The sequence below is a fragment of the Sarcophilus harrisii genome, chromosome 1, assembly GCF_902635505.1.
Source record: "Sarcophilus harrisii chromosome 1, mSarHar1.11, whole genome shotgun sequence".
NCBI lineage: Eukaryota > Metazoa > Chordata > Mammalia > Dasyuromorphia > Dasyuridae > Sarcophilus > Sarcophilus harrisii.
In genome coordinates this window covers 145,113,213-145,126,602 of record NC_045426.1, presented here as the reverse complement: position 1 = coordinate 145,126,602, position 13,390 = coordinate 145,113,213, and the positions used below count along the sequence as shown (strand labels likewise).

Sequence of the window (13,390 nt, the reverse complement as noted above, 5' to 3'; positions counted from 1 at the left end):
GTTTCTTCCCATCTTTGCTGTTTACCCTCTCTGTTTCTCTGTACTCTTTACATCAATTCTTTTATTAAAATTTTCACTCATCACCAGCCCTGAAGTCAGGAGGATCTGAATTCAAATCTGACCTCAGACACTTAACACTTTCTAACTGTGTGACCCTGGGCAAGTCACTTAACCCCAATTGCTTCAGGAAAAAAAATCCCATTCAGAAAATGATCTGAAAACCCAATGCACAAAAAATAAGATTCTATAAGTCAGGAAGACAGCTGGCATCCTGAGTTGTAGCTTTTTCACCATTTCCACCCTTCCTTCTTAGGGAAGTATCAAAGAACAGTGAAAGGATCCCAAGACAGGGGTGTGTGTAAATGTTTAGCAACTAGTTGGAGTGAGGAAGGAGGGGAAGTATGCTTTTAATTTTAATCATCATTATGTGTTGGTAAATGTCTAGCAACTAGTTGGAGTGAGGAAGGGAGAGAAGTATGCTTTTAATTTTAATCATCATTATTAGTATTTTCTTGATCACTTCCTGAAAGTGTAGAGAATGAAAAAAATAAAACAACAAATCAAGCCTTAATTTGTAGCACTTACTTATTTCCCTGGTTTAAACTCTCATACTGAAAATGTAACTATCAGGGGCAGCTAGATAGTGCAGGGGATAAAGCACCAGCCCTGAAGTTAGGAGGACCTGAGTTCAAAGACAGCCTCAAATACTTCCTAGCTGTGTGACCCTGGGTAAGTCACTTGACCCCAATCACCTCAGGAAAAAAAAGAGAGAGAGAACAGAGAAAAAAAGAAAATGTAACTATCAGCTGTTGTTAGTAGTTCAAGTTAACTTGTTCTTTTACTCTTCATGACCCCATGGACCATTGAAAATCAATGTTGTCCATGGGGTTTTCTTGACAAAGTGATTTGCCATTTGTTCTTCCAGTGGATTAAGGCAAACATGGTTAAGTTATTTGCCCAGTCACACAGCAAATAAGTGTCTGTATTCAGAATGATGAATCTTCTTGACTCCAGTCCCAATGCTCTATCCATTGAGAAATCTAGCTGCCTCCAACTATAAAATAAACATGAGATAAATAATTCACAAAATGACCTTCAAGCTGGAACTGGACAGAGTTGATACTTACGTAGCCTTTTAGGTTTGCTAATTGTCTTTATAATCTTTGATCATCACAGCAGCCTAGCAAGGTATAGTTGAGGCATGACCAAATCCATTTTACAGATGAAAAAATTGAGACTCAGAACAGTGAGGTGATCTATTTGTTCATGAACATAGTAAGCAACAAAAGAGAAAACTGAACCCAGATCCCTTCTCTCTTCAAGTCTAGAACTCTATTATACCACAAAACTTTAAGTGATCATAAAAGATTAGAGAAATTTTTCATCAGCGACAGGATGAAGGTCTATCAGAATACAGTGTTGAATGATACACTGAGGAAAAAAAGACTAACTGTGCTAACAGCAGGTGAGGGGATTCCAGCTTAGGCAGCTCAGGGATTACTCTCTAGCACTACAATTATATCCACAAAAAGCTATTCAGCTGTATAAATGGGTATAAAATATGTAAGAGTCTGGAGGCAGTTTCTTTTTTTTTTCTTTTAATTTTTTTTTATTTAATAGCCTTTTATTTACAGGTTATATATATGAGTAACTTTACAGCATTAACAATTGCCAAACCTCTTGTTCCAATTTTTCACCTCTTACCCCCCACCCCCTCCCCCAGATGGCAGGATGCCCAGTAGATGTTAAATATATTAAAATATAAATTAGATACACAATAAGTATACATGACCAAACTGTTATTTTGCTGTACAAAAAGAATCAGACTCTGAAATATTGTACAATTAGCTTGTGAAGGAAATAAAAAATGCAGGTGGGCATAAATATAGGGGTTGGGAATTCAATGTAATGGTTTTTAGTCATCTCCCAGAGTTCTTTCTCTGGGCGTAGCTGGTTCAGTTCATTACTGCTCCATTGGAAATGATTTGGTTGATCTCGTTGCTGAGGATGGCCAGGTCCATCAGAACTGGTCATCATATAGTATTGTTGTTGAAGTATATAATGATCTCCTGGTCCTGCTCATTTCACTCAGCATCAGTTCATGTAAGTCTCTGCAGGCCTTTCTGAAATCATCCTGTTGGTCATTTCTTACAGAACAATAATATTCCATAATATTCATATACCACAATTTATTCAGCCATTCTCCAACTGATGGGCATCCACTCAGTTTCCAGTTTCTAGCCACTACAAAGAGGGCTGCCACAAACATTCTTGCACATACAGGTCCCTTTCCCTTCTTTATATCCCCTCTTTGGGATATAAGCCCAGTAGTAATACTGCTGGATTAAAGGGTATGCACAGTTTGATAACTTTTTGAGCCTGGAGGCAGTTTCAATGAGATAATACATTTGTTATTATTTTTTAGTTCCATATTTTGAAAGAGAGAAATTGAGGGTGATTCAGATAAGAATAATTAAAATGATTATTTAAAAACTAGGACCCTTGAGAAAGGATGGAACAAAAATGATGGAGCAAAAAGAGTACTGGATTTGATCTCAGAGAACTTGACTCAACTTCTTACTATTTATATGGCCTTGGACAAGCAATTTCCCCCTCTGTAAAATGCAGGGATTGTGGTATCTCTAAGGTCTTTTCTAGATATAAATCTTATAACTTATGATCTAAATTAAGCAAACTAGAATTATTTAGTGTAGAGAAAATTAAGGGGTGAAACAATGACTGGTTTTAAGTGATTCTTACATTTCAGTGCTATATAAATGTTAGGTATTATCATTCTTCTTCATGAGAAGGATGCTAACCAGTATAAAATAAGACTCTTATTAAGCAGCTAAAGCTAGATTGTAGATTGTAGTTCTAAGAAAAGAACAGCTAAGTTGGTAAGGGCTTGAAAAAATGAATTGATACGATGTTTGAATGGGGAAGTCACAATTTTTGCCTTTAGCAATGCAATATTTAAGAAAGGAAAGGATACTTTGATCATTGAAATAATAGGTTTTATTGGCTTCTCTTTCCAGAGTGGAAACAAAATTCTATGTTCCATCATTCTGAGACATCAAGAGGGTCAGTCTATTATCAACTATGATGATGAAAATGGGAAGACATGTGTGCACATTGCTGCTGCAGCAGGTTATAGCGACATTATCAGTGAGCTGGCAAAAGTCCCAGACTGCAACCTACAGGCACTGGATGTGGATGACAGGTATCCATGGCAACTTACTAAAGGGCTGTAAAGTATGCTTCACATCTTAGGATGTCAACCTAGAGATGAGCATTTTTATTGACTGATCATGTTTTATTAGATCCTAGGTGCCAATAAAATTCACATGCAGACTGGTGATGGGAATAATTGTTCTATTTCTGAGAAAGGCATAACCTGGAGAGAAATTGCTAAGTTTTCATCTTTTAACCAAACAACATCAGTGGTCTCAGGCTATTTCCTGAACATCAGCCATTAACTGAATTCATGCTCCTTGTACTATACTTTAATTTGCTTTCACAAAGATAACTCTAATCATGACTGTCAAAAAACAAACATAGAGGCAGCATTGACATGAAAATGGACCAGATTTTGGAGTTAAGGTGTAAAGCTAATATCTACTGCTTTTTGTTTTTTTTTTTTTTTTTTTTTTTGGGTTTTGGTTTTTTGCTATGTGCAAGTGGATAGAGTGCTTGAATCAATAATATCTGAGTTCAGGTGAAGCCTCAGACCTTTACTCTCTCTGTGACTCTGGGCAAGTCACTTGCCCTCTGTCTCAGTTTCCTCTCCTAATTCCCAGAGTTATTGTAAAAATAAAATGACGTAATAATTGTAAAGTGCTTAACTCAGTGCCTGGCTTATAGTAAGTGCCATATAAATGTTAGCAATTATTATATTATTCCTGGTATATTGTTGTCATTAGCCATTATCATGATATGGTGATTATAGTTATGGAATTACTGTTGAGTTGAAGTCTTAACTCTGGCATAGACTAGTTATATGACTATGAGCAAACTGTTAACTTTTTCATTGTCTCAAGCAACTTTCTAAGCCTAGGTCACAGGCAGGAGCCTACTAGTAAATACTTAACAATCAAATCTCTGAAAATGCAAACCATGCTTTTAAGATTAATCTGTATTATTAGCATTTTTTCACTTTAAGTCTAGATAATTCACAAAACAATCAATCAAATTTATTCCTAGCATTTGCTGATTTCTGAGATATATCTGTTCATGCTGAAAATTTAACAAGCCAGTTTAAGCTAGCTCCAGTCCACTCTGGTTACAGGCAAGCTGTTGATCTACATTGGTGGAAGGGACTTCCACAATGGGAGATCCCAAAACCAATATAATCTCAAATTCAGATTTTTAAAAAGTACAAACTTCGCCATACAGGGTCATTATGAAGGTCAAATGATAACAGTGTGTTACAAAGTCCAGGTAAATAAGTTATTGCCAACTTGTTTTTCCATCAGGGCACTGAATGTACTAAGATGTCTACATTGTTTCCTCTTATTACCAAAGGATTCCTTTGCAAGATGGTTGGCTGAGGTCCAGAGTGTAATTTGTGGCCATGAAATAATAACCATCAAAGTATCCTATGTTGATATAATGCTTTATGACTTACAAAGGACTCTACACATTTCATGTCATTTGAGCCAGTGTCCAGAGAATCAGTAGAGAGAGAGCTGGCCTTCAGATAGGAAAACCTGGAACTTAACCCCACATCTGACATGTGATAGATATGGGATTTGGGGCAAGCCACTTAACCTTTCCTTGCTCTATCCAGTGGAATCAGACTGGCTGTACATTGACTTAGAAAAGCAAAAAGTGAACATTATTTATGTTGTATTTTTATTTCATTAAAAATTTTCTAATTACATTTTAATCTGGTTCAGAGAGCAACTAGGAGTGATCCACAAGATTGACACCTCTGTTCTAGGTAGTTCTAAGATTCTAAGTCTTAGAGATAATGGAGGAGCTGACTGCTTTGGAAAAAGAGGTGCTTTCTAACCTAAGAGTTCTGCAGACCTCTGACATTATAGATTCAATCCACATCTTTCATCTTTACAACTGCTAAGTATTGAGAGAAGTATTATTACCAAGATCCCCATTTGACATCTCATAGGATCATAGATTTAAAGACCTAAATAAGGGACTTTACAAATAGGTAAACGAAGATTCAGAGAGGCCAGGTCACAGAATTAGCAAGTAAAGGATCTGAATTCAAACTCAGATCTTCTGACTTCCTATCTCAGAGTCCTTTCCACTACTCCACACTGCTACACAGCAAGAATGTCTCTGAGTAGAGGTAATTGATCCACAGAAGGATTGACTTGTGGTTTTAGTTTTATTCAAAATTTTATTTTTTATTAAAGCTTTTTATTTTTTAAAATATATGCATGGACAATACTTTAACATTAGCCCTTGCAAAATTTTGTGTTCCAATTTTCCCTCTTTACCCCCACACCTTTCCCTATATGGCAAGTAGTCCAATATGTTAAACATAATAGAAATATATGTTAAATCCACTATATGCATAAATATTTAAAAAATTATTGTGCTACACAAGAAAAATCAAATCAAACCAGAAGAAAAGAAGAAGAAAGAAAAAGAAAGAAGAAGGAAGAAGAAGAAGAAGAAGAAGAAGAAGAAGAAGAAGAAGAAGAAGAAGAAGAAGAAGAAGAAGAAGAAGAAGAAGAAGAAGAAGAAGAAGAAGAAGAAGAAGAAGAAGAAGAAGAAGAAGAAGAAGAAGAAGAAGCAGCTGTAAGCAAGCAACAAAAACAGTGAAAATGCTATGTTGTGAACCACATTCAGTTCCCACAGTCCTCTCTCTGGGTGTAGATGGCTTTCTTCATCACTGAACAATTAGAACTGATTTGAATCATCTCATTGTTGAAGAGAACCACATCCATCAGAACTGATCATTATATAATTTTCTTGTTGCCGTGTATGATGATCTCCTGGTTCTGCTCATTTCATTTAACATCGGTTTATGTAAATCTCTCCAGGTCTCTCTGAAATCATCCTGCTGGTCATTTTTTACAAAACAATAATATTCCATAACATTCATATACCACAATTTACTCAGCCATTCTCCAATTGATGGGCATCCATTCAATTTCCAGTTTCTAGCCACTACAAAAAGGGCTGCCACAAACATTTTTGCACATCACAATTTTATTTTAATCAACCAAGTTAAAGTAACTGAGCTCATCTTTCCTCTACAAATGTAAAGTTGCTTATTCTTGACATGTATACTTTGCTGAAATTGATTTAAAACTGTGCTGTATAAATAAAAATAAAAACAAAAAGAATTTTGAGTTCTTGGCTTTTTAAATAAGTTTTTATGATGACGTATAAATTATTTGGGAAAAGCAAAAATTTTGATATTGTTTTCTTTTGAAACAGCAACAGTCATGTGCCAGCATGGCCATATCAGATTGAACTTCTACTGACTTTAGGACGACTCAGAAATCTGATCTTAACCAGATGAAAATGTATTGAGCCATTTTCCTCCGTCTTTTGTTAGTGTTCTTAGTTTGTTGGCACTTGTGTATTTCATGCCATTCACCTGTTTCATTCCTTTTGATGCTGTTTTCTTGTTATTAAGAACAACTATTACTTCCAAGGAAATATGCTAATTTAGTTATGAGGGCAATTGTTATAAATACTACAATCACTTTTGGTATGGGGAGATCACATTTCAGAGGTCATTCAAACTCACAATGAAAAAGGATCAGTCACATCAAAGCAGAATGTGGTTTAAAAAAAATAGAAAACAAAATCCAAGAAAGGATGAACTATTACTTCAAAAGGATCTAATTTGGGGTAGCTAGGTGGTGCAGTGGATAGAGCACCAGCCCTGAAGTCAGGAGGACTTGAGTTCAAATTTGGTCTGACACTTAACACTTCCTAGCTGTGTGACCCTGGGCAAGTCACTTAACTCCAATTACCTCAGGAAAAAAAAAAAAAGGATCTAACATCATCCTCAGAGAACAAGCCAAAGCTTCAGAGGTACATGGCAGGTAAAAGGATTGTTTTTCACTCCTCTACAATGTGATGTAACCTTGAAATTAGAAAAGCAAAAATAAGACCACTTTAAAAAAAAAAAAAGACAGCTGTTAACTACTGCAGTGAAGAAAAAAAAATACTCGTCCTGAGCAAGACAATACAAAGACTATAAAACTGAAGATCGAAAAAAGGCAGATTTTGCCAAGGAAACTTGCTTTTTCATTCAAGATAGAATGGCAGTTTCTTGAGGCAGCTTCTCTTACTCCAACAGAGCTTCCTTCCCCACACAAAGTAATTGAGCTAAGCTTCCTTGCTTCAGCTTCCTGGTCTGGGGGCTTAAAAGATCCCAATCTCTCAGACTTGGTGTATGTCCAAGACCACATGAGTTACAAACATTTTTTGATGACTGACTGGCTGACCAGACCCATTTCCAAATGGAAATGAAAGGAGACCTCATCTAGAGAGCTAAGAGTCGCTATATCTTTGCTGTGTTAGATCAAGTCCCTTTCTTTGCTACTTTTTCGTGATTTAGTAGTACCTCATTTTGTCCCAACATTGTACCTGAACCAAGAGAGTGGTAGCTTTAGAGCTATGCTTACAACAAAGGCTGTAACCAAAATGTGGTCAAAAGAAGTCCAGATGAGCTCATAAGATCTAGATATCTTCATCAGATTATAAAATATGGCATGTGTTTTTCGGTTTAGTTTAGTTTTTTTTTTTTTTTTTTTTAACTTCCAAAGGGCCTGAAAGTCTTATCCACATTGAGGAAATGATGAAATACAATAAATATATTTATATTCTGAGAAAAATTGTTCTGAAATTATTAAAATTCCCAAATAGAGATGAAACTAGCCTGGCACCATACTAGGTGCCATAAAAGGCTAAGACAACCAAGCAATGGAGATAGATGCAGCCAAGAAACTTACTTGATTGAAATTTCTTTGAAAACTTTTGGTCTATACTCAAGGCTAGATTTGGAAAAATGGATTACTTGTCAAAGGTATGCTTCTAATTAAGTAATAATATCCAATGCAATGTATAGCTTCATGACAAAAAAAATTTAATCTGTGTCAGAATCTTATGAATTCATTGACAAATTTGTAAAAATAAGTGAGCACAAAAAAAGGATGACATATTGACCACAAAAGATTTTTTTTAATATAAAGAGTAGTAACTTTTGTTATATGTCAATAAATTTAATTATTTTATTCTGTCCTAGTTACTGTCTATACCACTGTAAATTATTTTTTGTGACAGAGAGAGAGAGAAGGGGGGAGGGAGGGAAAGAAGGGAGAGAGAAAGAGAGAGAAAATTTATACTGTCAATACGTGGCAAAAGTTTGAAAAAATGATCATCCCACATAATTCCTTGTATAATAGCCTTTGTCAAAAACTTCCATCTACTATTTTTTTCTTCAAGGACACCTCTCCATTGGGCAGCAGCAGCAGGAAAGGCTGACTGTGTCCAGTTGCTGTTGCAGCTTGGCATGGACAGCAGTCCTCGAGACATCAATGAGAACACTCCTCTGACTTATGCGATGCGTTGTGGACACACAGCATGCATCAATCTGCTCTCTCAAGATAGCAGGTAAGTAGGGCAACTAGGTGGTCCAGTGGATAGAGCACTAGCCCTGAAGTCAAGAGGACCTGAGTTCAAATCTGACCTTGGATACTCAACACTTCTAGCTGTGTGACCCTGGACAAGTTACTTAACCCCAATTGCCTCAGGAAAAAAAAAGGCAAGTGACTACATACAACAGGTATTTTCTTAACTCCTACAAAAAGCTAGAATTTTCTCCTTTGGTACCTCTTCCTACCTAGGCCACTCTTCATATAATAGGTGTGTAATGTGTTTCTTATATACTGGTTTGACTTTTCCTCTCTTGATAAGATGGAAACTCAGCTACACCTTTCATTTAACAGATGAGAAAGGAATTCATTACCAAGTAGTCTACAGAGTGGTCATTTGGGGCATCACAGAACTTTAAGACAGTCATTTGGATGTAGTTGAAAACTGGCATGTATATGTATGTATACATATATGTATATGTATGTATATATATCATATATGTGTTAACTAATGAGAACTTCAGTCTTCAACAAAGATCTCATTTCCACTTGGCTTCTTTTCTTTGTAAAATTAGAAAGCTTAAAAATACAGATTATTAGGATAATTCATTAAAATCTCTGAGTCTTTAAGAACTTAATTTCCAGGTTAGACAATGATTTTACAGACAGTGGACTGCCCTCCCATCCAATTCCCATCCATGATTTTTATAGCAAAGACACTAATTAAGAATACAATAAAATTTTATCTTTATATTAAAAAAAAGTCCTGTCAGTAAAATTTAAGCAACAAGTAAACAAATATAAAAGAGAAAAAAATATGGAAAATAGATCCAGGAGATATAATTTAAGATTTATTGGATGACTTATCATTAGTCATGATGAAAAGGAGTCTATACATCATCTTTTCTAAAAATTATCAAGGAAAACTGTTCTGATATTCTAGAAGGATAGTATAAAATAGAAATTGAAAGAATTCATTAATCACCTGAAAGATCCCAAAATGAAAATTCTCAGGAATATTATAGCCAAGTTCCAAACCTCCAGTATCAAGGAGAAAACACCACAATGCAACCAAAAAGAAACAATTCAAATATTGTGCAGCCATAGTAAGTATAACGCAAGATTTAGCAGCCTCCTAAAGGACTGGAGGGCTTAGAATATGATATTCTAGCAATCAAAGGAGTTAGGATTACAACTAAGAATCATCTACCCAGCAAAATTGAGTATAATCCTTCAGGGGAAATGGATATTCAATAAAATAAAGGATGAAAAGATCAAAGCTAAATAGAAAAATTGAAAATTTTTAAATTTAATCATTAGTATTAGAATACTAATGTGCTCTTAATGAGAGCATTACAGAATGCTCTCAGTAAAGTATGGAAAGACTTATATGAACTGACTCAAAAGTGTAATGAGCAAAATGTTTGTGGCAGCCCTCTTTTGTAGTGGCTAGAAACTAGAAACTGAGTGGATGCCCATCAACTGGAGAATGACTGAATAAATTGTGGTATATGAATGTTATGGAATATTATTGTTCTGTAAGAAATGACTAGCAGGATGATTTCAGAAAGACCTGGAGAGACTTACATGAACTGATGCTGAGTGAAATGAGCAGGACCAAGAGATCATTATATACTTCAACAACAATACTATATGATGATCCATTCTGATGGACGTGGCTCTCTTCAATAATGAGATAAATGAAACCAGTTCCATTTATTCAATAATGAATAGAACCAGCTACACCAGAGAAAGAACTCTGGGAATTGAGTGTGAACCACTACATAGCATTTCCCAATCCCTCTTTTTTGTCCGCCTGCGTATTTTTATTTCTTTCACAGGTTAATTGTACATTATTTTAAAGTCCAATTCTTCTTGTGCAGCAACATAACTGTATGGATATGTATACATATATTGTATTTAACATATCCTTTAACATACTTAACATGTATTGGTCTACCTGCCATCTCGGGGAGGGAGTGGAGGAAAGAAGGGGAAAAATTGGAACAAAAGGTTTTGCAATTGTCAATGCTGAAAAAGTACCCATGCATATATCTTGTAAATAAAAAGCTTTAATAAAAAAAATGTGTAATGAGCAGAACCAAGAAAACATTGTACACAGTAAAGCAATATTGTGTGTTGACCTATGAATAAGTTAGTTAATCAAAGCAATTCAATGATCCAACACAATTCTGTAGGACTTATGATGAAAGATGCTGTCCATCTCTAGAGAAAGAACTGATAGAGCCTGAATGCAGATGAAAGATATTTGTTCTTTACTTTATTTTTGTTGTTGTTGTTGTTTTGATCTATGTTTTCTTTACATAATGGTTTATGTGGAAATATATTTTGTATGACTACACATATTTCAAATTCCTTGCCACCTTGATGTATAAAGAGAAAGAGAATTAGCAATTCAAAACTTCAAGAGGGAAAGAATGTTTTTAAAAAGCTTTACATGTAATTGAGAAAAAATAACATTTTAAAAGAGAAGGAGAAAGCTGGAGGCAGGGTAAAATATTCAGGAGAGGGGAGGTGTTCCTTGACCAATAAACTCTATAAAAAGAAACAACAGGAAGGCTTCTGGTAATTTTACTCTCTCTTAGAGTCTATCTAAATGATCCTTAAAGTCTCCCAGATCTTAATATGTCAACCTAAATAACAATACATTGCAATATTGTAAATGTTCAGTTTTGCTTCATCTTTCTATCCTCACTCACAATGCTTCCTTTTTTTATACTCCCATAGACTTGAATCTATTCATCCCCTTTCTTCCCTGAACAGTAGACTTCTAAAGAAAGAGAAGCCATTCAGCATGCTTAATCAAATCTTCTGTAAGAAGAAGAAAGAAGAGCAGAAAATCAATGAGAAAGACCACAGCCAGGACAAGTACCAGGAAGAAGATGCTTCAGAAGTTGATGACATCATCACTACCTTTGACTGCATTGTGGATGCCAATTGCCAAGAGGTACCTGATCAGAGAATGGTGATGGTAGACTTCAAAAAAAGGGCCACAGAGACATCGAAGTATCTCTCATCAGAAAAGAAGCAGCAGGAGCGTAAAGGACTACCACCAATCAGAACACAAAGTTTGCCACCCATCACTCCAGGTATCTCCTTTCTAACAGCCTCCCAGATGGGTACTTCCCATGATGGCTTAGGTTCCAATGCTCATCGTTTTTCATGCAAATCTCAAAAAAGTAGAAGTGAGCATGACCTATTAGATCACAGGACTGGCTGCCAGGCATTGATAGATAATCCTTGGCGATCTGATTCTAATCATATTTTCTCCTGCAAAGATTGGACTCTAGCTCCTTCAGGTAAGCTTCCAGATGGATTATTGACTGGAAGACCAAGCCATGTGGAGTTCTTGGGACCTGTCCAGCCTCTATCCCGATATAATCGTACATCAGGTAATAGTTTTATACCATCTTTCTTCACTTGCTATGCTTGTAAATTAACTGTATTGCTCATATCCCATAAATAGGTTGGAAAGAGAATAGTAGAACTAAAATTAGAGTTCAGGTTAGCTCAGGTTAGAGAAGTGGAAAAATATGACCCCTTCTGAGCATCTCCAGAGCCTCCCTTTCTTCCAAGTGAAATCCCAAACTCCCTCAGGAAAAAAAAAAAAGCTTCAGAGTATGAGAAAGCCCTCCTTCTCTTCTACCACAAAGAGAAACCAATAAACAAATGCCTTCTTACGCTATGGAAAGATGTGGGAGTGATATCAGAGGCCAAAATAATCCCCTTCTCAATTAAACTATAAGAAGAACAAGAACAAGAGTAATATGGTACCATTAATAGGTACTTCATAGGTAGTTCACAAAAATGTATTTTAGCTATTTTCTGGTGGCTGAGAGTCACTGATTGGGCTGCTTTCAGAAGGCATCTGATGGTGCAATGAAACAACATGCAATTTTCCAAGAGAATAGGGGAAAGTGAATAACAAAAGGTTTCAACCCCTAAAAATCCTAATAAATAAGTGCCCAGTCATCCTGGGAATTAGCCCTGCTTACATTAGGAGGTAATTCTAATCTAAATTCATAACTTCTCTATTTCTACTTATCTACTCATCTAAGCCTGCTACTTTCATGTCCCAAAGCTATGTCAAACTTTTGTTTTCTCTTTTTCATAAAGCTTCTTAAAGGAGGAAGAGAAGTATAGTTTGTTTAGGCTTTATTCATTCACTGATACATTGCATTCTTAGGAAATTAAAGCATCTTGTGCTCTCTGTTCTTATAATATAAAAGAAACCATATTTTGCACAGTAAGGTCTATTGTTTCTGATATTCCTGTTTCCTGATGGACAATTAAAGCATGCATTTCAAGCATCAACAAAGATTTAATAGCACAAAACCAGATTAGAAATCTGCAATAGACAGAGTAGTCCACATAAGGGTAATATCATGAAATCTTATTCAGGAACTTGTAACTACATCAAAGGCATGTCAGTCAAGTCCTAGATCAGGATAAGGTAAATGTTTCAAGAGGCTTTAGGCTATAAATGGGAATTTTAAAGGAGATGTATTTGGTAACATTTTAGATAAGTCTGTACTTACTATTCAATCACCAAAATCATAGGAGTTCAGAGTTGGAAGAGATCATTGTCTTCATCTAGTCCAATCGCCTCATTATTACAGATAAGGAAACTGAGGCTTAGAGAAGTGATTTACCCAAAACAATGCAACTAGTTAATAGCACAACCAGTTCTCCTGACTCCCCAGGTCAATAGTTTCCTACTTAATTAGGTTACTTTGACTAACAGACTATAATAAGCAAAGTGACAGTACTATTTTCCCAGTACCAAATCC

General features: G+C 35.7%; 1 protein-coding gene across 1 annotated transcript in view; it reads left to right on the top strand.

The window, feature by feature from the left end:
- Window positions 1-13,390, top strand: part of ANKRD55 (ankyrin repeat domain 55) — a 97,887-nt gene that overhangs the window by 70,155 nt on the left and 14,342 nt on the right. The window contains exons 7-9 of the mRNA XM_031965229.1: window positions 3,036-3,220; window positions 8,431-8,598; window positions 11,328-11,992. Coding sequence (XP_031821089.1) covers window positions 3,036-3,220; window positions 8,431-8,598; window positions 11,328-11,992 — 1,018 coding nt within the window. The remainder of the gene's footprint in view (window positions 1-3,035; window positions 3,221-8,430; window positions 8,599-11,327; window positions 11,993-13,390) is intronic.